The sequence below is a fragment of the Emys orbicularis genome, chromosome 2 (genome assembly GCF_028017835.1).
Source record: "Emys orbicularis isolate rEmyOrb1 chromosome 2, rEmyOrb1.hap1, whole genome shotgun sequence".
Classification (NCBI taxonomy): Eukaryota; Metazoa; Chordata; order Testudines; family Emydidae; genus Emys; species Emys orbicularis.
The window spans coordinates 280175215-280200919 of record NC_088684.1 but is presented as its reverse complement, the minus strand read 5'-3'; the positions used below and the strand labels follow the sequence as shown (position 1 = coordinate 280200919).

General features: G+C 37.4%; 1 protein-coding gene across 1 annotated transcript in view; it reads right to left on the bottom strand.

Moving 5' to 3' along the window:
* Window positions 1–869: 869 nt before the first annotated feature.
* The window catches only part of CNPY1 (canopy FGF signaling regulator 1), a 69315-nt gene continuing 44479 nt past the window's right edge, over window positions 870–25705 (bottom strand). The window contains exons 3-5 of the mRNA XM_065400018.1: window positions 7722–7925; window positions 5884–5980; window positions 870–907 (exon numbers count right to left, since the gene is read on the bottom strand). Coding sequence (XP_065256090.1) covers window positions 870–907; window positions 5884–5980; window positions 7722–7925 — 339 coding nt within the window. The remainder of the gene's footprint in view (window positions 908–5883; window positions 5981–7721; window positions 7926–25705) is intronic.

Sequence of the window (25705 nt, the reverse complement as noted above, 5' to 3'; positions counted from 1 at the left end):
TTAAGGGTACTTTCATCTTTCTCCATTTGAAAAGCTGGTTTAAAATCTGAATGCCATTACAGTAATTATTAATGTTAAATAAGATCACTTTTTAATATCTTTTGATTGCAGACTTTCTGAACACTTACAGCATGCATCAGTAGTGCTTTGCCACCAGATTAAATATTTCAATGTTTGTTCAACTTTTCATTGTACATAAAGTTCTGAAACTTAGGGTTGGAAATTTTAAGTGAATGGCTTGTTTTAAAGAAATCATGTGTGTTTCATTAGCTTATATAATTTATAAGGGAAAGAATAAATATTTGGAAAGATTCTCACTTTCATCCATAGAGAGAATATGAAGCTAAAAAGTACTCAAAACTATTTTGTAGTAAAATTTGTTCATGTATATTTGGAAGTACATTGGAATCAACCATTTGTTATATCAAAGGACAAATGCACAAGAACAGTAACAGGTTTACTTAAATTGTATTAGGTATTTGTTTCAGTTAAACAAGAGCCATAATTTTCACACTCAAATAGTACATTTTTTTTTTACAATCAGACATTGGTTTTGTCAAAATTAACAAACCTGGCATGAATATCTTGAGATGTCAATTGTTTTACCTATAGAAATGGTCAATAATTAATTACATGTTAAACCTAAGATCCTTGCCAAAACCATGCAAACTTCAGTTTAAATATTTTAATATGAAAACATAAAAAAATTAAACAAACAGGAACTTATGCACATCTAAAAATATAAATGTAAAAAACAAAAGATATTACAGGGGCAAAAAAGGCAGAGAATCACTATTTGATTATACAGGAAGATTTTTTTTTGTGGTTGTCATCTTACTTCACTCTGTAAAATTCATAGTTTATTGATGCTATAGCTCAGTGTGAGTAGCAGATTCTTCACAAAGACCTGAGGGGAAAAAGAGTTACATATCGTTACTAATGTTTTAAACAGTTACATTTTGTTAAAAGCACATAACTTTTGAATAAATAACAATAAACCAGTGACAAGTGGGTGTCTGAAGTATAATACTGAGGCTTTGATACCAAGCCTGTATTTTTCCTGGATACCGATGATCCATCCCTCTTTAACACAGAGCAACCAGGCCTTTTAAAAAGTACTGTAAAACTACCAGTCTTTGCCCCCTGGTTTCCAGATATGTTAAGTTTAAGTATTTTAGGGGCCAACACGTCTGTTACATGGTATGAATAAGATCCATGCAAACGCATGTGGGGTGGCATCTTTGCAAAATGTTTTAAATGCTATGAAATAATCTGTGTGTTCATTTTAAATCAACCATTATCCCGTTATGAGCTATGTAATACAGATTCCTTAATTATCACATCACAAAAACATAGATGCATATTTTACTGAAATACATATTTAAACACTTCAAACTCAGGAAACGCCCAAGGTTTCCACAGTGACCTTAATGTAAGCACATTGCATACACGGGTTTCAATCCGTTCTTCAGCTATTTCCATGTACTCGCTGAAGTTGACTGAAGTTATGTGTGGATCTCTGAGGGTAGAACTGGGCATATTATGTCCTAAAGTTACATTTAGCAACATTAGTCGTGGTAGAAAATTTCACTATTATGCAATGTGAAGAGTTCGGGTTAATATGAAATTTAATTTGTGTATTGCCTGACTTCTGAGTGTGTTTAATTGTAACCTTAAGGTTACATTAAAATATGGTTTGAATTCATTTTTTTTTAAATAAAAGGAGATTATGGCCCCAATTCTCTAATGAGATCTGCCAGCATGTACCCTTCTATCTCTGTAAAGTCTTACTGAAGTCTGTGCTAACAGATTCCATTGCAGGAAAGGAGCCTAAAACACAAGTCTCTGTATTGACTGTGAATTTCCATTGCTGCATGGTCAAAAACAAACAAAAAAACCAGTGAAACTATGGAATTCCACAGTGAAATATCAACACAATACCACATCTATATAACCAATGTATGTGCTTTATTTCATAACCCAGTAAACAGTATCATAACACTTAACCTAGTGGAAATTTAACGTGCCACACATACACAAAACAGGTATTTTCATTGCTTATCACTGTAATATTTTTTAGCTTTGGCAAACTGTCCTGGAGTTTAGTTCTCAGTGAGAACTAGCAACCTAGAAAGTATCAACTTGCAAAACACAACTGTTTGGGTAATACAATTGCAGAAAAAGTCTTTTTAAAGGAGAAAAGGGTTTCCCCACCACCACCCTTGCATAACTCAAAATAGAATCTGTGAATAGAATCTGCTCAAAATTTCATAATTAGTAAATGAATTATTAAAAATCACCTTTGGAATGAGACCAAGAATGGAAAATTTCAGCCAAAAAGAATAATTTTGCAGCATTAATAGAAGTCTCACTGTTACTTTAATTATAGCTTTCACTGCTAGTGCTTGTATTGTTTTCCGCTGATAAAACAATTGACACTAGACTATACATTAATATAATCCACTGTTGGCTGGTTTCCTATTTCTCATTGGTTTAAATGCACTTTATCATAATTCAGTACAAAATCTGAATTAGAAACCATTGATATGTCAGTGTTCCACAATTATCATTGTTGGGGGCGGGGAGGGAATGAAAAATTTTGGACAACACTTGTTAATTCAGGATACATCAGTCTGACTTTATTTATCAAACACGTTATCATTTGATTGGTCAAATTAGAAATTTGACCTTCCTGTTTGTAGCTTGGAAAAAAAAAAAAGGTAACGTGTTTGAGAACTAACTCCTAGACTCTTAAGCATGTGAAAAATTGTAGAATATCTAAAGGCATGTCTAAGCACTTTTGATTGCTTGTCTATGGAAAGGGTAGCATAGAGATTTTTTTGTGTGATCAAAGAATATGTGTGACAGAAAACTGATCTATGGTTACAAATATCAAACAGTTTGATCTTTCTAAAACACTTCACTGAAGTTTTTCCATTCTTTAATCAAACAAGAAACACCAGTGTATTATGAACATGTATAAAACATCTAGAATAGAGATGTGACTAAAAAAAGAAGTACTAAACATGTCTTGTGAGTAGTTTCTTCTCAGTGTGCACATGACTCCTATTAGCATCATGTTTATGCATTGAGAGGATATTGTGCCCTTTAATATTTTACCTTAGCATGGATTAGAAGGGATATATTTGATTATACTGATAATAGGACGTTTGTTATAGGTTACCAGCATAAGTCACATTCACATCCTTTGCTTTTAACAAATTAACATTATGGAGGTTAAACCAACTATTTTGATTTTCCTTTAAGATGAAATGCATAGCAGTAAAATCAATTATTTGCCCATAGCAAAACTTTATATAAAGTTTGTCCATGTTGGTCACTCTGGTATGATAATTTTTGCACCCACAATGTTTAAAATGGTATCTTGAATTCACACATACAACTATGGATGCAAAGCGCCAAAAGTTGACAGTAAGAACATAAGTCTATAATATTGCTTTAATTTAACATATGAATGAAGTATACCATTGTAATATAGATAAAATATTACAAAAGTCACTTTTAATTCTTATCAGCTGTACTCCTTTGTAAGTTGAATATAAGTGTTTTATACTTGGCACACATCTTTACACAATGATTTTCAGAGAATTGCAATTTCCATTTTCTCAGGAGTTTGATGCCAAATTCCACGGAAAATTCAGACAGACATTTTCCTACCACTCAGGTATCACACTTTTCCTCAACCAGCTGCTAGCTGCAAGATTATTTGTGGCATTTTGCTTTCACTGAATTTCACTGGTGTTTAATAAATGTCTTTTTATCCCTTTTCATGGCTTATTATATTAATTAATTTAAAAAACTGTGCATAGTGGCTTTTTTAAAAAAAAGTCTTCTTATGAGTTTTCGATTTTCTTTTTCCTTTAACATAATGACTTTTTTTCCTTGTAAAATCAGATCGTACAAAGAATGGCAGATTAATTTATTTCCCTCTGCATTTCTTCACAGTGTTAGAGAGGTTTTCTTTTTAGCGTGACTATGGTTTTTGCAGCTTCTTGAATTTGCAATGGCAACTATTTGCATTGTTTTGCTTATTAAATGGCATCTTATTTGTCTGTGCTAATTGCTGGTAAGAGGAAAGAGTACTAAACTTTTTCCCCTTCTGCAAAGAATTTTTGATATTTCCTCAGTCATGCAAGTTCCAAGCCCTGCTCTCCCTACTCATGTAAACAGTCACCTACTTCAATGGGGAGGCTCATGTGAGTAAGACTAACGTGTAACAATGAGAATCTTTTCCACTGCAAATTAGGGAATTGTTTTATCAAAGTTATAATGTTGAATGAATATATGCAGAAAATATGGTCATACAGTTGAATTTAACAGCCCAACAAAATGATTGTAAAAAAAAATTAGGGCATCTTGTTAATGAAGAAAGATATTTCACAATAGGTTGGTTTTAAGCATAAATATTTTCTGTGCAACTTGGCCTATTATCTAAGGTGTACAAAACAGTTATTTTACACCAGGTTTACAGGCAATTGTGACAACAGCCAGCAAGGTGAAGAAAGCTACCCAACTTATTTGTTTACGAAAAGCATATTCATTATTGTTTTTCTACACTGTCCTTTCGAGGTCTTTATTTTTACCTCTAAATTGCCTTTTTCTTTAACAAGCACAACAGCAAAAACAATACTGTGCATTTTGAAGGAGCTGAGGTGTTTTGAGAATTATTTGTACTAATCTCTTCATCTACTGATTATTAAGACCAAATATAGCTCTATAACTACAGCGTAAATTATTTTTTTTAATTGAAACATTATTGGAAAGTTCTATTTTTTAAATGATTTGTCTGCATAGCTGATAAAAAGAACTTTAAACTTTATAATAATGGATTTTTCCAGCCCTCTAGATCGAACTTTTTCAGCATATGTTAAAATACACACTAACATGAACAAATTCTATATACTTATTTCTATTAACTTCTATCAAATCAACTTTAGTACTTTTATTGTATGTGCTACATATTAAAGCCTTTGAACCTTAAAACACATACTAATATTACAAACATTGATTCTAAGATCAATATTTCAATGCATATTCTATCACTTTTCACTATAAAAAGCACATCCAAAAAGGATGGTCCCGCCACATTTATAATTTTACGATACTAAGTGCATTCAATGATGTGCTTCTTGGTTTTAAAAATGATTACATAAAATAAAATCACATTGAAAACATGACCAACAAATAGCATAATGTATGAATTTTCGTAATAAATAAACTAAATGTCATTTATCAAGGCATTTTTTCCTAGTTTCAAAGTTCTAAGAGGCATTACATTTTTGAGAGGAATATATTTGGCATAGGAATGCCAATGTATTTAAATGCATTTTTTCTAACAAACATCTATAGCATGCCAGCAGTTTTAAAGTTTTAAGCAGAACTCCCCACTGATGTCTATGAAGAGTTCTGTTCACAAATTGATGGATACATGTTAATTCTAGCTTGTAACATGAACTATGAGCAATAAACAACTAAACTTAAAAAAAAGGTCATTCCCCCCCACACACACCCCTCTGTTTTATTGCAAGAGGTTATTTTCATTCCTTGCTTTGGGATGGCAAAACAAATACACAGAGTAAAAATGTGCTGACCGTGTAACACTAGGAGAAAAACACACTTCATTAGATGTGGAATGCTGAAATTATGCTACGTTCAAATGTGCAAAAGAATTAAAAACAGATGTTAAAATCTTTCTTTTAAAAGAACCATTTTAAAAATAGTTATGTAGTGCTGTTGCTTATTCAGCTAACACTTCTCCTCCAAAGTGGTTTGTTGCACCCAAAGCAGTACACTAGGTTTCGGGGTGGGGGGAGGGAGAAAAAAATGCTGTAGAGAGAGCACATGTTACATCAGACACAGTACCTGATTTTTCACTGCACAGCTTGTCAGCTAGATAGTCTGCCTCTTGGGCGATAAGTGAGAAAATTTCATCTTCATACTCTTCTATAATACTTTCACACTGTAAGAATAAAACAGGAACATATATATTATATATACATACACATACACACAGAGACAGTGCCACTCCAGCAAAGAAATAAACAAGATTGCTAAACCAGAACTGTAAAGTAATACAGTGGAAAGGGGAACCTTATTTTGGTTTGCATTTCCTGTTTTGTACAAACAAATGATTGCCTGTTAATTTTCAAAATATTCCTTAAGATTTAACTATATGCTCTGTCTGGTTGTCTTTTTAAAAATACACTAAGTAGGATAAGAAATCATTTACAGGTCACATTTTACTTGCTTTTGAAAGAACACCTTTCAATGTCAGTCACTATATTCATGGAATAGTCACTCAAAAGTTAAATTAAATACTAATCCTTTTCATGTTATTACACGAATATTCACAATGTGCAGATAAATAAAGCTCTCTGATCAAACTAATGCATCTTTGGTTTCACTACAGATAACAAAATTGACAGTAATCTACCAAATGGTCTCTTTTCAATGTTTTAAACATTTTAAAGACTATCAGTAATTTGACTTCAAAACATCAGAAATCCATTTTCTATAAGTGAACAGGGTTCAACACTACTGCTGAGGCAGAGTCTTGGTGGAGTGTGTCTAAAGAGACATTTTGTTCTGAAGAGCTGTATTATCTACAGTTATCTTTTGGCAATCCTGAGCACATATTACGAAGGACAGAAAGTACTTTCCCAAAAGCCCAGACTATGGTTTAATCATTAAACAAGGGTAGAAGCCCCATGAAATGGATTGCAATTAAAAAAAAATACACTAAGGAAAACTCTGATTTAAATAAAGAAGTCATAACTCTACTACAAAAAAAATCTCTTGTATTTCTCGAAAAATTAGCTCTAGAATGTGCCATTGCAAGAATAAGATTTTTTACCTGTTTTAAGTCAACATTTCACAGCACTCAACATCTTTGAAACTCAGCCATTACCTTTACTTCTCAGTGAAAATGCAAGTCACTAAATGTGCACGCTGGCTTAATTTCATGGATTTAATAGTCTCACAACATTGCGTTTGTGGTGAACTGAATACATGTGGAATCATATGCAGCAAATCACTGCCCTAGACACTCTTTTCTATATTGTGTGTTTCCTGACACTAGAAAGATACTTAATGCATAAACAAAACAAAATTATATGATGAAACTGGCACCTAAACATTTGTTTAACTCAGCCTAAGCCAGCATTCTTGAATTAGCTCACAGAAATTTGTCTCCATTCAACAAGGCCTAAAGAAAAGATGACACCCCTCCTCCTTCTTTAATCCAACTATAAATATTAAAATTACAGTAGTATTAATTTGGATTTTTACCCAACACCATAACTCCCTATTTCCTGCACAGAAATTAACAAATATACTTCCTTAGTAACACTGATTTGTATTTAATCACTTACAAAAATTCCCCAAGTAAAACATAATTTGAATTGTTCCAGTTTGGGAAATTTGTAACATGTAAACTGAGAACACACAGTATAATCCATGGGTAATTCTTGCAACTAAAATGCCATCTGTTTCTAAATAACATTATAAACCACATTATTATTTTAAAACACTTAACGCAATACTGTGACAAGCAAATACAGAGCATATTAGAATATGTTATTATTAAAACAATTTACTATATGCACGAATTTAGTACTTGAAGCTATATTTATCATACAGTAAAGAGTATACACTAGTAATACTTTAACATACAATGTTACCAATTTGTTATGTTAGCTTACCGCAAATTTCAAAGGTTTGTAAGCATCAGAATAAAAATAGAATTTTTTAAAATCTGCATAGATTTTCTCATCTTTCCTAGGAGCAAATCTCTTGAATGTCCTTTTTTGGGTTTGAGGATCCACTTGCAGTTGGTAATCATTCATTCTATCACATATATTTTCCAATACTTCTGTTAAGTAGGTCTCTGACTTTGCTAAAGGAACCTAGTGGGGGAGGAAAATGGAATTTTCTTTTCTTATTATACATATTACCAAAAATAACTTTAAGAGATTGTACCTCTATAGACCGATGTGTCATAGACAGAGAAAAAGAATCAGTGCATATCTCTTAATCTGCATAATTGTTGACCCATATTATATTACATACATAATTAAAAATGTCAGCTAAATCTAAAGTGACACTGAAAAATAAAACATTTACTCTTGCATAAAACATCCCCTTTATACTGAACCAATTCTAGAATGCAGTTATCAGATTTTAATTTGTAAACATATTGTCATTCAAAAAGACATATACCATTCAGCAAATAAATAGAGACCATAGACTACAGTTGATATTTTATCGACATAACCATGAAAGGTTTCTTAAGTCACTTTGTTTCTTTAGTTGAAGTAGAGTTCTAGAAAGTCTTTTGCTTTCACTTGGTCTGTCTTAGTTGCTGTTCGTCAACTCAGATGCAGCTGTTTAATACCTCCCAGGGGTTTTGTGAAGAAAATAATAGCTTACAAAATTTAACTTCTCCCAGGTTCTACTATTTCAGCTTTATTTTCGAACAGCTGGTCCATGTCTTTGTCCATTCCCTTTCCTTCAGAATTAAGCAAGAATTCAGCAGAAACATTTAGACACTACCTACATACTTAGTGAGAGTCTCAACAGCTAGTGCTCCAAGGGTCAAAGAGCACCCCTCGCCCTTGGTAACGGGGACAAAAAACTTCTCTCCCGTCTAGACAGGTCAAGGTGCAAGATGCTCCTATCTCTGTTGCTTCTTCCGGAAGGGGGCGTGAACTGAAGCCAAGTGCACAGTAAACAACAGTGCTGCATCCTTGGACCTTTAGAAGATTTTTCTCTCCACCCTCTGCTGATCAAAGTAGGAAGTTTTCATGACAACCATAGTCAAAGGGGCTGAATCACAAATGAACTCGATTTCTGCAATGTTGATATATCCAGTCTCTATTGTCTCTTTTCAGACACAGTATGAACCCTTCCGGTCTCAATGATTACATTACAGAAGCACTTTCACATGTGTGCTTCATTTACACAAAGGGTTTCCCTGCTTCACCACCATCTGGCCACAGATCAGATAAATAGAGGCAGGAGAATTAAAATTAAAGCCTAAAGGTTTTTCTTCTTCTTAAACTAGGTCCTATTATGAAATCCTCCTCCCCCAACCTCATTCTGGATGTGGAATCTACTTTTTTATGAAACCTGGAAAAAGCAAAAAGGGCATGAGGCAAACACTATTTTTTTTTAAAAAGTCAGTTTTTAGTTTAAAATAATCTACATTTAGAGAGATGTGTATCCTATTTTACAGTAAGGTTGGGTTTAGTTGCATTTTGCTATGAAAACTATTTTATTAATTTCAATATTAACATTTAAAAAGCAAATGTGTATCATAAAGCAAGGAAAGCTAATGGCAGCACAACATGGTTCCTGAAAGACTATTTGAATTATGGATTCCAATCTCAAGTGGTTTTTTCCCACCCATTAGAAGTTGAGGATAACAAGACAACATGGCACATGGATATGTCTGACTGCCTCTTCCAAATACTTAATATGCAAAAAAGAAAAACTGAATTTGCAAATAAAATAGAACTTTTACAAATCCTCTTGCAAAAGACAAAAGATTTGACATAATAGACCAAATGCTCTTCCGGTGTAACTTCCACTAAGGTCAATGAGGTTATACCAAAGATGTATCTGACCCAATGTGCTTTCAGTAGCAATAAGCTATTACTATACTAGACACACACACACCTCTCTAAACCTACTTGCAGGACAATAAATCAAACCAGCTCACTAGCAGGGGGGATTTTTAATGGATATACTAACTATATTTATTTGCAGATAAAAAGAGATCTACCGTGTTGTCCTAATACAAGCAAGACTGTATTTTAAGTTCTGAAAAAGAGATCTATTTATAGTCCAACTGTTGTTCAAGAATTCACTCACATACTTACACTCTTCCCCATCCCCTTCCTGTCAGTAACTCCCGATCCAATCACAAAAGCTAACAGTGGCTTAGCAAGAGTATACATCATGAGTGGCAAGTACTGTATAAGAACATAGAGAATGAGACTACTACTATATGCTGAAAACAAACCACCTATGCATTAAAAAATGCTTCTGAAACATACTGAACGAAAATCAAACTTCACAATGCATGCAACAGCAGCTACAGATCAAATTCCCTAGATACTTTGTGTACAGGGGTTAACACTTATTAAAGGAATTTTGCAACCTGTTTATTCTTATATTTATATGCCATTTTTTGCTCTCATTTCCACCACCTATTATATTTCCCATAATGTTCTCAGAAGCCAACATATGAACTGCATTTTCGTAACTTCTCTTTGTATTTCAGTATGTTGTCTTATTATATTTAGGAAAATCATTTTAGGAGTAGCATATTCGTGAAGTAGATGAATAAAATCATAATTACAAGAACTTTGCTTTAAAATGGTTACATTCGATTTTTCTTGTCAAGTTAATAAAAAATTATACTTAACATGTGACCTCTGAATAACTTTATTTTTTCACATAACTATTAGTTTGTCTGGAATCAGACTCTCAGTCCCTGTAAACTATATTGAATGGGGTATGCATATATATGGTAAACCCTTACGCATGATAGATGTATGTATCTGTTCATTTCTGGTGTCTACTTATTAGCTGTTGGATAATGAGCTTTTATTAAAACCAAGTACAACTTGAATTTAAAAGAATATAAAAGATTTTGTTGAAATATACTCAGAGTTATACCTGACCCCCAAAAGTTGAGTGTTCTTTTAAAAAGTGTTTTAATAATAAGAGCAATAAGTATTTGGACAAGTGGCAGAAAACTAAAGCCTTTCTTTCTATACTGTGAAGATTTTGAATAGTACTTGTCAATAAAGCAACTCCTATTGTAATTGTACCGGAGACATGGGCCTCCTCCCCGAAAAAGCTGTCTCAGAGATACTAACCTCATTAAAATATGAATGAAAAGACAGCCATCATTGTAATGGGACAAAGCCATTTTACCCTGCACCAAACTTTATCTGCTATTTTTTGTAAAAATATAAATATGATACCCAGCAAATTAGTCATTACATTTGATGTGCATATTGATGATAGAATGCATGAATTATTTTAATTTTTCAGATAAATCACAGCCTCTGATCATTCTAAATGTTTGATTTTTTTTGTTAATCATTTAATATCTGTTGATTCTTCATATTATTTGAAGTGTTTGAAAAGAAAAAAAGATACCCTTTAATTTTTTAAAAAAGTTCACTGAAATTTTTGCTGTTTATTTTTGTTTCCCAGAATATTTCAGCCAATTTCAAAAGACAGCTAGAGAATTAATTACAGACTACTATGGCAATACCTTAATAACAGTCAGTTACAGGATGTTCATATGCCAGTTCATTACTATGTCTGTTAAGCTCATCGTAAATTTCTTTGCTTGATAGATACCACAATCAACCACAACAAGAATACAATTGCGTTATGTTGTGTGATAAGAGATATAAAAATGTAGCTGCAGTATATATGCATTTTCAAAAACAATCAAGTGTTTTTTCAATAAAACGGTACATATTTGGTTATATTTTTAAAAAATAGAGAGAGAGCCAGAACTGATCATATGCAAAGCTTTATATTTTATTGGAAATTGTTTCAAATAATTTTTAAACACGTATTTTAAAATGTTTCACGTAGTTTAATCACTATCTTTTCATCCACAAAGTGTTCAAATCATTTTTGATATTAGTTAAAAGTCAATATTTAGAAGTGAAAATTCAAACCTCCTTTGCTCTAGGCTAAAACAGGAGAAACATGAATGCTGAGCTACTCTAAAGGCTGATGGGATATATAATTAGCTATTATGTTAATTGAATCCACTGTGAGTTTGTTGTATGAGATTTCTTCATATAATATGCAAATAGCTTCTAAGGTTTAGTTTTATTAGACAATACAATTAGAAATCATCTAAAGGAGTGAATTCTAATGAGGCATAATAAAGGTTTGTAAAAATATCTGTTTGCTACATGAGCAGACCATCTGGGCTTAATCAATAAAAGAAACTGTATTGTGTAACAGAACATTTAAAAGAAACTTTTAAGAATTTACCTTTCCAGTATCCATTCATAACAAATTCAACTTTAAAAGCAGGAGAGTTCATGTTATTAAGGAAAGAGGTGAAATTCTTGTAATATGGGAGGAAGTCACTCTGTTAATCAGACAATTGGAATATTGTTTACTTAAAAATAAAAAGCAGCTCTCAGCTGTGATGTTAATTGTGTTTGTATAGATACACTTTAAGTGAAGTGTTCCATGAGCAAAGTTAGCCATTATTATTACTATTAAAGACGTGATCCAAGCAGATGTACATACATTAGCTTTTGTAGTGTAACTAATCAGCGTAACTTCACTTTCAGTAAAATTCTCCAGCATTTTAATAACTGGAATTAAGAACTTTCTGACAAAGGAAGAAATTCACACTATGGTATTCCACAGCAAGTCACAAACTCAACAGTTGCATTTCTTTTCATTTAAGGCCAGCTCCAAATATTAAACTGGTTTAGTTAATGCCAGAATTCAAAATATGTGTAATCTCTGGTCTAATGCAGGCGATTCAAACTTTAACTAGTGCCAGAAAAAATTATTGCTCAACTCCTAACCATAACTGAACATCATAATAATAGTAATATACTTCACTCTCCTATGGTATCCAAAGAGTAGTATGGGTTTGGGTTCTTTTTAAACATTTAAAAATGGTCACTAGCAACCCACTAAGAAAACACAGAAGCATACTGGCAGCTGAAGCTACACCCATACAAAAAGAAATATTATCCCAATGAGTTCACTGCCACTTTAATTCACGGATAGAAGTGAAAGAGGACTTCAAAATATGATTAAACTACTCATTCACCATCTGGACTCTGTTTCTTCTGGAATAGGCTTAGTTTTAGTGGTCTGTGTCGGAAAGCCTATGTTCCTAAAGGGAAAAAGGTCTGAAATACCAAAAAAAGGGTAACTTTTTTTTTAAAAAGCAACATTGTGCAGATGGCATGATAAACCCATCATACCCACTTATATAGCTGATATAAATATAAGCCTATAATTGCTGTTAATTAACGCTTCTTTAATCTAGTCACTTAAAAACCTGCAGGGCAAGTGTTTGTTATTCTGAATAATATGAAGCCCTCATCACTATAGAAAAAGGATCACCTCATACACACCTCTTCTCCAGCTGAAATACAGTTTGCTCGAATACCCATTTTCCTAAGTTTTGCTCTAAACCATTAACCGGTTGCTTACCATCTCTAATGGGCATCCAAACACTGCCCAATGCGCCTGAAGTAACAACCAGGCAATCCAAACAAAGCATCCTATCAAAACACAAACTTTATTTACACTCCCACTTTCATTTTCTCCTTAAAATTGAACACCTTCTTTAAAAGAATGTTGAGCTGCCTTCAGAAATCAGGTACATGCTCCTGAGCATTAGTGTTCCTTAAGTGTCAGAGGGGGATGTTACCTATTCAATATTTCTACTAGTCGCTGACAAGCCCCTTACAGAACAAGCCCAGGATGCGTCTGCTTAGTATAAATGAAATCATTCTGTTAGCTGAATGCAAGGTGTTCAGCAAGTACCAGCAAAGGGTATCCCTTCCACTGCACGGCACAGAGGGAATCTAACCCATCCAAATACGCCTAGGAAGCAGGTGAAGAGGAGCCCATGTGGCCATTCATTCTCCTCTCTCACCTCTCCTGAGACAATAAAAGCCCCTCTGATGAACACCACATGGTTGAGACTGCAAATGATTTGGGGTGTATCTGTCTGAAGGCAGAGATTGAGTACTGTTCATTTCCTTGGCAAACTGGGGAAGATATAACTGCACTAATTTGGGTTCTGTATATGGCTTCTAGCCATGCAGATGATGTAACTATACAGTCCCAATCAGGTCACTAATTATTCTGATTGAGCTGTGCTGCTAGTAATAGGAGGGAGCCAAAGAACACAGAGGGCCAGCCTTTTACAGGGATACCCTGAGATCCATGGAATTAGTACCAGGATTTCCTGTGTATCCCCCTCAAACTCTCCTTAGTCCAAATGTGCTCCCCTCTCTGAGTAGCCACTAAGATTTTTCTCTCCCAGGAGTTAGTACTTTGTAAATTGTGTAACGGATTTTCCAAATAACTTTTCCACTTCCATGCACATTTGGGTGCAGACGGATGATGGTGCCCAACCTTCTGAATAAAAGAGCAAGACGTCAAAAGTGGGGAAGCGTCTGTTTTTGATGTTCTATTAATGGAATGATTTTAAAGCAACAGCATCTGTACAGACAATGGATTCATGACTCCAGCACAGGAAACTATGTAAATAAAGGGAAATCCCTAAGGAAATTTCAACTAGGTTTATACATGACAGTGAATAAAGTTTTCTAATCAGCTGAAAGTTTATATGCGTCCTAGATTTCCTTTCTAGAAGCTCAAGAAACAGCATCTATTGCTCCCCCATATTCTCTCTCCAGAAATACAGGCCCTTGATTCTCCTCCCATATAACTCAGGAGTAATTCCATTGAAGTCAATGGAGTTACACTGGCATAACATTGAAAATTAGGCATTGTCTATATTCAAAGTTGCCCCCTTTAAATTGGTTTTTAAACTGGTTTAGTTAAAACTGATGTAAAACACAGTGAGGACACTCAATTAAATTTTAACCAGATGTATATCAATTCAGTTTATCAATTCCTTACCAAATTAAGATAAATCGATACCGTAGGTTTGAAACCAGATTAAGAGTGTCCACATTGTGTTTTGCACTGATTTAACCAAAATGGTTTAAAAATCACACCCTTACTAAAAGTGATGTAACTCTGAATACAGACAAGGCCTAGGTGAATCAGATCCCCAGCACCATGCAAATGTTCATCCTTTCCTGGATTCTTTCAAGATATCGCCACCTTTCAATTTCCTTGTCACAGAATCATTTCAGAAGGTCACTGGAATGGACTAAAATAATGTTGTGATTTTTAGGAATATGACCAGGGACTGAACATTAACCACCTAAAATCTCTCCCTAGAACCAGACATTTTTAAGTTAAAGACACTGGTTGTTGGAATTACCATGGACATTTGCCAGGTTTGTGTTCAGGAAGTAAGTGAGCATTACGAGTATACTCATCTCTGCAACACCCCTTCCATAAGAGCAGCCTTCTCCCACATGGGAGATGCTGGGAGTGTGGAATCTACACAAGTGCCACTTGCGACTCCTTGTGAAAAACGTGGAAATGAATGGTCAACTATACCACATCAGGAATTGTCTCCACAGATGTGGAGCCAAATACACCAGGTCCTCCCACAGCACACTCATTATGCAAAGGAGCCAGCTGGCCACATATCTGACAAACAAGCCAGAACACTTTGTATGGCTTGTGGGTAAGAACACAGACAGCTGAAAGGAGCGGGGATGAAAGGTTTGCTGACATTCTACTCAACCTTAACCATTCTTTATTCACAGGAAATAATGGTTAACTGCAGGAGACTTGGCTCATGACCCCATTCATCTATCCAGCTAGGCTCGCTCAGCTCAGGAGAGGTGGAAGGCGGCACACCGTGGGGCACTCTGCCATTGAATGTACTTTTGGATGGTTGAAAACTTGCTTCAGGTGACTGGACAGAACAGGCTGGGGAGGAAGCAGGGAGAACGGACACACTCCCCATGTCACCTGGCAAGGGGCTCTCTTCTCTATTCCAAGCTGCACAGGGTTGCAATCTAATGGATTCTATTTCCCCAGCAATACACTTTCCTTACTGAAGAAAGACACCCTACCTAAACAACACGAGAGCCAGAGCTTGCCACAGTAAGTCTACTATGAATCTCTGGAGCAAAGAGCACCCTCAGCAGCACTACTTTTACAACTAGAACGATTGCACACAAAGTCCAGACCAAGATTTCTGTATGCACCCTTCATGGGTAAAGGAAAGGCAGCAGGATTTCAAAATGACTGTAGCCATATAAAAACACATAAGCTCTACAGCCAGAAGAGGAGGAGACATTAAACAGCTCTAATTCTCTTGTTATGCCTCTCCTGACTGATGACAATTTAGACTCTGATTCAGCAAAACAGCACAGCATGTGCTCAAACTGAAGTATGTGAGTGGACCCATTGACTTCAGTGGGATTTAAGCAGGTACTGAAGTGTTTTGCTGAGTTGGGGCCTTGCTGTCTATCTTCTTCAGTCTAGCACAGTGTTACTTTAGCTTCTCAGCTTGGAACTGCTGGGAGAATGCCTCAAGTAAAGGGCAACTAAGGACCCTTGCTAAAGAAAGTCTTGGGCCTTTGTGAATGATGGATCAACAGCCGACATGGCCCAGCTGAATTTTACTGCTAGGAAAAGCAAGAGGTAATCACACCAGTAATTAGGCCTATTTTTTGAAGGATTTTCTATAGTAATACACAGTCTTGAATTGTATTCTTCAGCAATGTGGATCCCAGAAGATGCTTTAAGACCAAGCACTGAGATGAGATGGGCACCCTTCAAACCCAGCCAAGTGTGCTGCTGAGAATCAGCTCTCTCAATACATGCAAGCTCAGCTGAGTACGAAGGTGTCATTTTTACACAGTCACCTTTCTGAGTAGAACTGTGAGTAATGCACACTTATCTGTTAGCTGCTATGAGCCCTCCTCCATGTGCACATGGCAACATTCTGACCAGACCTCAAATCATCTGCATGAGCCACATTTCATATGTGGGCACTGACAGATATAAGTACATGTCCCCCATAACAGAATTCTATGGAAATCAAAGAATTATAGGGCCAGTTCCTGGTTCATACTAAGGCTCCTTTGAACCACTCAGGCAGCACTATAGGGCCTGAAAACTGCCCTAAATGTGTGGCTGAGGCTTCCCCTAGTGATCTCTGGCCAATGCAACAGTTTCTAGGGGACTGTGTGTCCAAAAAACATGGTTGCAAGAAATTAACATACTACGCTTCCTTACTTCACTCAGTTGAACACAAGCACTTGTTGAAGCTGACAGTCCTTCCATCTTTCCTTTTTGCAAAAGATATTTTAGAAATTCTTATGTTTCAGTATGGATTTTGCCCTTTTCTAAAAAAAAAAAAAAAAAAAAAAAAAAAAAAAAAAGCAGCACTACTATCAAGTTTTAGGCCTGTTTCCTAGCCTACAATATAGCTACCTACATATATAAGGCAAATCAAATTAGAGCAACTACAAACTTTCATTTACATATAAACATTCTGAGTTAAACTTGCCTTCCCCATGAGTTTCCGCCAACTAATTTAGCCATGTGGAGAAATGGGATCTGTTGATAAATAAACATTACAAACTAATTCTATACAGACTTATCAGCTATCACTTAACAGAGACAAAGAGGATTATCACCACAGCTGTCAGGAAAGACTGCCTCTTTACTACACTGACAGGTACCAAAGGTCATGTTCTTATGACAGTCTTTTGGGACTACCCACATTTCTCCAAAAGAATTAACCCACATTCTGAAGAAAGCAGAAACTCAGAGTTGATTTTAGCTAACCACTGAAATGTACTTTATGAATAACAAATAGATGGAGACCAACAACATCAGGTAAAAGAATCAACAGTAGTAACTGATCGATAGTTTGACATTGTTAGTTTAACTGAAGAGGAAAGGTACGACTAAGATATTTCTTAAATTTGGTTAATATGACAAAAGCCACAAAAATCAACTGCTTTTTGTGAAGTGCATGAAGCTAATAAATATAATTGCAAAAATGGTTGATGGGCTGTGTCTTATAGGGTGTTTCTAAAGACAGTTATTCCAAACATTGAAAGCACATGCATATTTTCTGAGTGATCTACCTTAAGAGCTTGCCAACCACCTTTGATAATGCCTTAGATATAGCTAAATAACTTTACTACACTATTTGGGGTATTCTTGGGTATTTTCTATAATAAGTATAGGTAATTCTACAAATACTAAAAATAATTTTATTTATTCAAGGCAAAATGGCAAGTTTAAACAGGACATATAAAATAACAGCATACAGGTAAGTCCACATTTTCAAAGTGAAGCACACATAATTGCATGTACATCAAGTACTTGTGCATGCGCGAGTTAAGAATGTGGAAATCTACGTCGGAAACTGTGCATGTCTAACTTTGAAAATCTGGCCAACTATAGATGCACAAACATACAGTAACAGAATACATCCAACGCTCAACGAGATGGTTGTAACAGTGACACTCAACCCATAACAGCTAAAGAGACTTTGATATTGAACAATCACAAATTAAACCTTTCAAATACACAATGAATATGACAAGCTTATTATGAAGTAGCATGTACAGAATATTTCCACTAGAGTAACTTTCTGAAAGCTTCAACATCAAAGCAGATATACCTGTGCAAATATGGGTTTAGTCCCTCTGCCTGAGTGTCTCTCTGATGGTTTTTTTTTTTTTCCAAATTGCCATTTCTCCTCCCCAAAGTAACTGCCACATTAACGTCAGAAACATTGCCCAACAATTGACACAGGCGTCAGAAGAGACCCCCATTCAGAGCTATAAAGACCTGTGAGCTGAATACCACTGGTTTGTAACATAAGTAGACCCTCAGAGTTACAAACACCAGAGTGATGAACTGACTGGTCAACCACACACCTCATTTGAAACCCAAAGGACTCAATCAGGCATCAGCCGAGACACACACACACAAAAAGCAAACATAGTACAGTGCTGTGTTAAACATAAACTACTAAAAATAAGGGAAAGTTTAAAAAAAGATTTGACAAGGTGAGGAAACTGTTTCTGTGCTTGTTCCATTTAAATTAAGATGGTTAAAAGCAGCATTTTTCTTCTGCATAGTAAAGTTTCAAAGCTGTATTAGGTCAATGTTCAGTTGTAAACTTTTGAAAAAAGTTTTGTTCAGAGTTACGAACATTTCAGAGTTACACCCAACCTCCATTCCCGAGGTGTTCGTAACTCTGAGCTTTTACTGTAGATTAAAAATGTTACACATTTCATTTCCAATTGACAAAAAAATTTACACTTCATGGGCATGATATCAAAATCGCAAGCCTGAGAAAATCATAGATTAATCAGAAGATATTCTGATAATTATTGTAGATTTAAATAGAAGGCATTACAGAACTTTTTGAAGTAAACAAAGTAATTTTACTTGTAACTTGTACGTTATCTTTTGCATCCCAACGCCACTAGTCTGGAATTGATGGATATTTCCTTTCCAAACAGGATTGACAGGCAGCAGTGACCAATGAGGAATCTTGAAATGTTTTGGCACCAGCTGGCTGAGAGTCATTTCAATCTTTACTTCCTTCAGTGTTATATTTTCAGAAAACTTCCCAAGCCTCCTTAGCTGGCAACACTCAAGGGAAATTTTAGTAACACATACAAACACTATGTTACCTAATTTGCAGTATGGCCAAGATTTTTTTTTTTTTTTAATGGTGCCTAAAGTTAGCCGCCTAAATCAATAGCATGACTTTCAAATGCCCCAACTTCAATGGGAGCTGCTGAGTGCTCAGCACATTTGAAAACCATCACTTATTTAAGTGCCTAAATATAAATTTAGGAACCTAATTTGGAGTTGGTCTGGGGTCTTATATGCCTTTTAATTTACTATGTTTGAATTTCTTTTAAGTCTGACCTTAACTCTGAAGTTCCTGGATTTGCAATGCTTGGCTTTGAGATAATTACAATATCCCTGTAATGTTTTCTTAAGTTACTGATACATATTCTCAATTTTAAATCCATTTTAATATATTTTTTTCTCTGGGAATTTCCTTAGTTTTAAAAAATTATGTTAAAAGTCATAAACAAATGATAAACAAGAGAGCCAAAGAGAATGCTATCATGAGATATTTTGAATTCTTCCTCTTCCCCTTATCCCATCACCTGGGGTTATGTCATCGTGCAAGCATCCACCATCTTCTTTTGTCCAAGGCCTGCTTACCATCTTCTTTGATGCAATCCATCCATTGCTTCCTCAGCATCTCCTTCCTACAATGCTATTTTCACCAGGTCCTCTTCGTTCATCCTCTGCATGTGTCCAAACCCGCTTCCCAGATTTAGTCAGCCACATCAGCCTCTTTGACTTCCATCCTAATACTTTCATTTCAAAATTTGTTTCTTTGTGTAACTCCTATTGTGGTGCAAAAACATCTTGTTTCCAACACCTGTAGGCATTGAATATGCTGTCTCTTTATTGTCCGTGGTTCTGCACCATACAGCGCTATGGGCACAACACTGTTCTATACTATTGGCCTGTTGGTTCTCTAGCTACTTCTCTATCCCTTGCCAAATTACAAACATGGCATCTGTGGTTCCTCATCTTTTCCTAAAGCTGAACTGTTTTTGTTTGAGGAGGGGTTCCACCATTCTCCTAGTCCTAGTATCCAGGATACATTCCAGTATCTTCATTCCATGCAACAGTAGCTTTATCATTCAATAATTTCCATATTCACTTTAACCATTCTGCTCCTCCATTTTATGCCTCTCTTGCCCAAGACTTTCCCCAGGTTTGCGGTCACTTCATCAGGTCCCACTACCCAACTGTTCTTAATTTCCTGGACTGCTTTTTCAGGAATCACATTAGGATCACAGGTTGGCAATTCTGTCCTAAAACGGTTCACCTCATTTAATATACTCTCAAAGTTTTGTTTCCAAATTTATTTCACTTGTTTGGGTGTTACTAGAAGTCTCTCCAAACACCATTTACAAATGGCACTACAATACCATCCTCCTTCCATTGCAGCTCATTTTTGTAATGCTATAGCTTTTTGCCAGCCTGCTGAGGATGATTTTCAAGCTCAGGATACAAATTGTCTAGACCAGTGGTTCTCAAACTAGGGCCACCGCTTGTTCAGGGAAAGCCCCTGGCGGGCCGGACCGGTTTGTTTACCTGCCGCATCCGCAGGTTCGGCCGATCGCGGCTCCCACTGGCCGCGGTTCGCCACTCTAGGCCAATGGGGGCTGCAGGAAGGGCGGCCAGCACGTCCCTTGGCCCACGCCGCTTCCCACAGCCCCCATTGGCCTGGAGTGGCGAACCGCGGCCAGTGGGAGCCGCGATCGGCCGAACCTGCGGACGCGGCAGGTAAACAAACCGGCCCAGCCCGCCAAGGGCTTTCCCTGAACAAGCGGCGGCCCTAGTTTGAGAACCACTGGTCTAGAGCATTGTTTTTGGCCTTCTTTGCTGCCTGCTTGGAAGCTCACTTTGCTTCTTTGTATTTGTTTTCATTTACACTCAATGGCTTCATTGCTTTTTCTCTATGGACGATTTTCTTATTTCAGATTGTTACTTGCACTTCTTCAGTCTACCACCACTCCTCTTTCTCCATCTGCATCATCCACAAGCCTCTTCCACTGCCGCAATCCATGTTCTTTTGAGGTGGTTCCATCCCTCTTCAGCCAATGCCAAATCTGTTTCTGGACACTTATCCTGTACTGCTTGCACAAACTTCTCTGCCATGCTTCCTCTTAATTTTCTGTACTTTAATCTTCTTTCTTTTGAGCTTAACTCCCTCCTTGTCCAACACTCTACCACAGTCTTTGCCACAAGAGGTTTGCATTACAGCGCTACCATCTCACTAGGTATCACTTTGCAGTCCATAAATCCACTGAGATTTCCTAAGAACATAAGAACAGCCATACTGGGTCAGACTAAAGGTCCATCTAGCCCAGTATCCTGTCTTCCGACAGTGGCCATTTCTAGTTGCTTCAGAGGGAATGTACCGAACATCAAGTGATCCATCCCCTGTCGCCAATTCTCAGTTTCTGGCAAACAGAGGCTAGGGACACCATCCCTGCCCATCCTGGCTAATAACCATTGATGGATCTATCCTCCATGAACTTATCTAGTTCTTTTTTGGATCCTGTTATAGTCTTGGCCTTCACAACATCCTCTGACAAGGAGTTCCACAGGTTGACTGTGCATTGTGTGAAAAAAATACTTCCTTTTGTTTGTTTTAAACCTGCTGCCTATTAATTTCATTTGGTGACCCACAAGTTCTTGTGTTATGAGAAGGAGTAAATAACACTTCCTTATTTACTTTCTCCACACCCATCATAATTTTATAGACCTCTATCATATCCCCCCTTAGTCATCGCTTTTCCAAGCTGAAAAATCCCAGTCTTTTTAATTTCTCCTCATATGGAAGCTGTTCCATACCTCTAAATCATTTGTTGCCCTTGTGTGTACCTTTTCCAATTCAAAAATATCTTTTTTGAGATGAGGCGACCAGACCTGCACGTAGAATTCAAGATGTGCACCTACCATGGATATATATATAGATGCAATATGGTATTTTTCTTATTATCTATCCCTTTTCTAATGATTCTGAACAGTCCAAGGGAGGCAGAGCTTGCCCAAAAGTGGTGGGGCCAGAGCCTCTGACCCCCGCCCCTCTTCTTCCACCCAAGGCCCTACCCCCAGACAAGCCAGAAGCTGGAGCGGGACAGGAGCCACGGACCCTCCACCTGCCTGGGATGGAGAGGTCAAGAGCAGCCCCTGGCCTATATCCCCACCCCACGGGCCAGGCAGAAGGGTCCGCAACTCCCTACAGCTGCTTGCGGCTCTTACCTGGACCTGGCTGTGGGACCGCAGCCCAGCCATGGTAGGAACCACGTGGGCAACTGCTTGGAGCCATGCCATAGACCCTCCACCTGCCCAGATTGGGGGGTCGAGAGCAGCCCCCAGCCCATGTCCCTGCCGGCCCCCCACCCAGGCCAGGTGGAGGGTCCACTGCACAGCTCCCAACAGCTGCCCATGCAGCTCTTACCATGGCTGGGCTGTGGCCCCCCAGCCAGAGCCGGGTCCAGGTAAGAGCCACGCATGGTGTGCAGGCAACTGTGGGGAGCCACAGACCTTCCTGCCATGGGCGAGGGGAGGGGGCTCGCAGGATGGGGACATGGGCTGGGGGCTGCTCTCAACCACCCCACCCTGGGCAGGTGGAGAGTCCACAGCGTAGGGCTCCACAACTATCTGGACTCTCCAGCTGGGCTCCAGACGCCGGCCTGGCTGAGGGGGCGGGGCCTCATGAGGAAGAGGAGGGGTGGGGCGGGACCCCTGCCAAAAAGTAGGAGAGCAATGGCCCCCAGGCCCCTCCTATTTCGGTGCCCCTGCAACATTCTGTTCGCTTTTTTGACTGCTGCTGCACATTGAGTGGATGTTTTCAGAGAACTATCCACAATGACTCCAAGATCTCTTTCAGCTAATTTAGACCCCATCATTTTATATGTATAGTTGGATTATGTTTTCCAATGTGCATTACTTTGCATTTATTAACAATTGAATTTCATCTTCCATTTTGTTGCCCAGTCACTCAATTTTGTGAGGTCCCTTTGTAACTCTTCGTAGTCTGCTTTGGATTTAACTATCTTGAGATGTTTTGTATCATCTGCAAATTTTGCCATGTCACTGTTTACTCCTTTTTTCAGATCATTTATGAATATGTTAAATAGGACTGGTCTCAATACGGAACTCTGAGGAATACCACTATTTACCTCTCTCCATTCTGAAAACTGACCATTTATTCCTACCCTTCCCCCCCTATCTTTTAACCAGTTATTAATCCAGGAAAGGACCTTTCCTCTTATTTCATGACAATTTACTTTGCTTAAGAGCCTTTGCTGAGGGATCTTGTCAAAAGTTTTCTGAAAATATAAGTACACTATATCCACTGGACCATCCTTGTCCACATGCTTGTTGACTCCCTCAAAGAATTCTAGTAGATTTGTGAGGCATTATTTCCCTTCACAGAAAAACATGTTGACTCTTCCCCAACAAATCGAGTTCATCTGTGTGTCTGATAATTCTGTTCTTTACTATAGTTTCAATCAATTTGCCCAATACTGAAGCTAGGCTTACTGGCCTGTAATTTCCAGGATCGCCTCTGGAGCGTTTTTTAAAAATTGGTGTCACATTGGCTATCTGCCAGTCATCGGTCTCAGAGGCTGATTTAAATGATATGATGTTGGTGATATATAACCTACCAATCCAGCTTTTGTTTCCACTACTGAGGTCCATAACCAAATAACTTCCTCTTTTTTGGAACCATGTATTGACGGTCATTCATTAGCTGGCAATACACATGTCTAGCAATGCTTTCCCTTCCTCATGACAGACTGGAGGCAGGTGAACCTCTGGAATAAGACTAAAACACCATCCCACCATCAGCAGTAGTCCTTGGGCAGAAAAACATATGGCTAGTGTCACCATTCCTCATAACCAGTATCTACTACTGTCCTTTGGTAACTTGCCACAAAGAAGAAAACTGCTTGCACTGACATAGTTACCTTGCACCCATAAGAATTAGAATGTCTCAGCTGGCGTCCCTGACATGCACCACAGTGAGAGTGTCTGTTTTTCCCCAGTTAGACTAAGTACATACCCATTCTTTTCCCACCTTGTTGCTGTAGTGCTGGTGGACCGCCAACAGGAGGTACTGGTGTCGCCACTGTCCAACACCAGGCTTCATTTAACCCATAAATCGGTGGGTGGAAAGCAGAGTTTTCCTTTTCTTAGTTGAGCTGCCCTTATGTAAGCTGTTGACCCAAGCCTGTCTGCAGTCTATATAATTAAGTTATTTACAATTGTTGTGTCTATCTTAATTAGGCATAGAGTTTATGGCCAGAAGGGACCACTAGATCATTTTAATTTCTTGATGTATTGCCTATATGCAAAATTTTAGCTTATTTTAACTATATAGAAAGTTTGAGGAATCTGTGTTATTCCATTGTTAAGATTGTTCAGGACAAAGAAAAGACAGACAGTGGTAAAAAAGTGTTGAAGGACTCAGTTTTTAATTCATTTTAATTTATAAACCAGTTAGATTTACTTGTAAATTCTTGGAAAATTCATTCTGTAACCAAAAAGAGTAAGTGCTACAGGTTTGGGGAGGATACACTGTATTTTTCATACCAAAAACCAACCAACCAACCAAGGAGGTTGAATACCTGCTTTAAATGCAAAATGGAACCCAACCTTAACTATGGCGTCACAACCAGCACTTTCATAATGTAATGAAAGTATCTTTGTGAACTGGTATAGGAGTAATATTTAGTCTATGTTCTTACAGTCAGGGCCGGCGCAACCCATTAGGCGACCTAGGCGGTCGCCTAGGGCGCTACAATTTGGGGGGCGGTGACCGCGGCGGTATTTCAGCGGCAGGACCTTCTGCCGCCTCTTTGGGGGGTGGCTTTTCGGGGCGGGACCTTCCGCCGCCTAGGGCGGCAGAAAAGCTGGTGGCACTCCTGCTTACAGTAGCTTTGTCTCTAATTTTAGTCTAATTAGAGAACTTGGAATTATGTTGCTCAGTAGAAAAAGATTGTTTATTCATAGATTCATAGATTCTAGAACTGGAAGGGACCTCGAGAGGTCATCGAGTCCAGTCCCCTGCCCGCATGGCAGGACCAAATACTGTCTAGACCATCCCTGATAGACATTTATCTAACCTACTCTTAAATATCTCCAGAGATGGAGATTCCACAACCTCCCTAGGCAATCCATTCCAGTGTTTAACCACCCTGACAGTTAGGAACTTTTTCCTAATGTCCAACCTAGACCTCCCTTGCTGCAGTTTAAGCCCATTGCTTCTTGTTCTATCCTTAGAGGCTAAGGTGAACAAGTTTTCTCCCTCCTCCTTATGACACCTTTTAGATACCTGAAAACTGCTATCATGTCCCCTCTCAGTCTTCTCTTTTCCAAACTAAACAAACCCAATTCTTTCAGTCTTCCTTCATAGGTCATGTTCTCA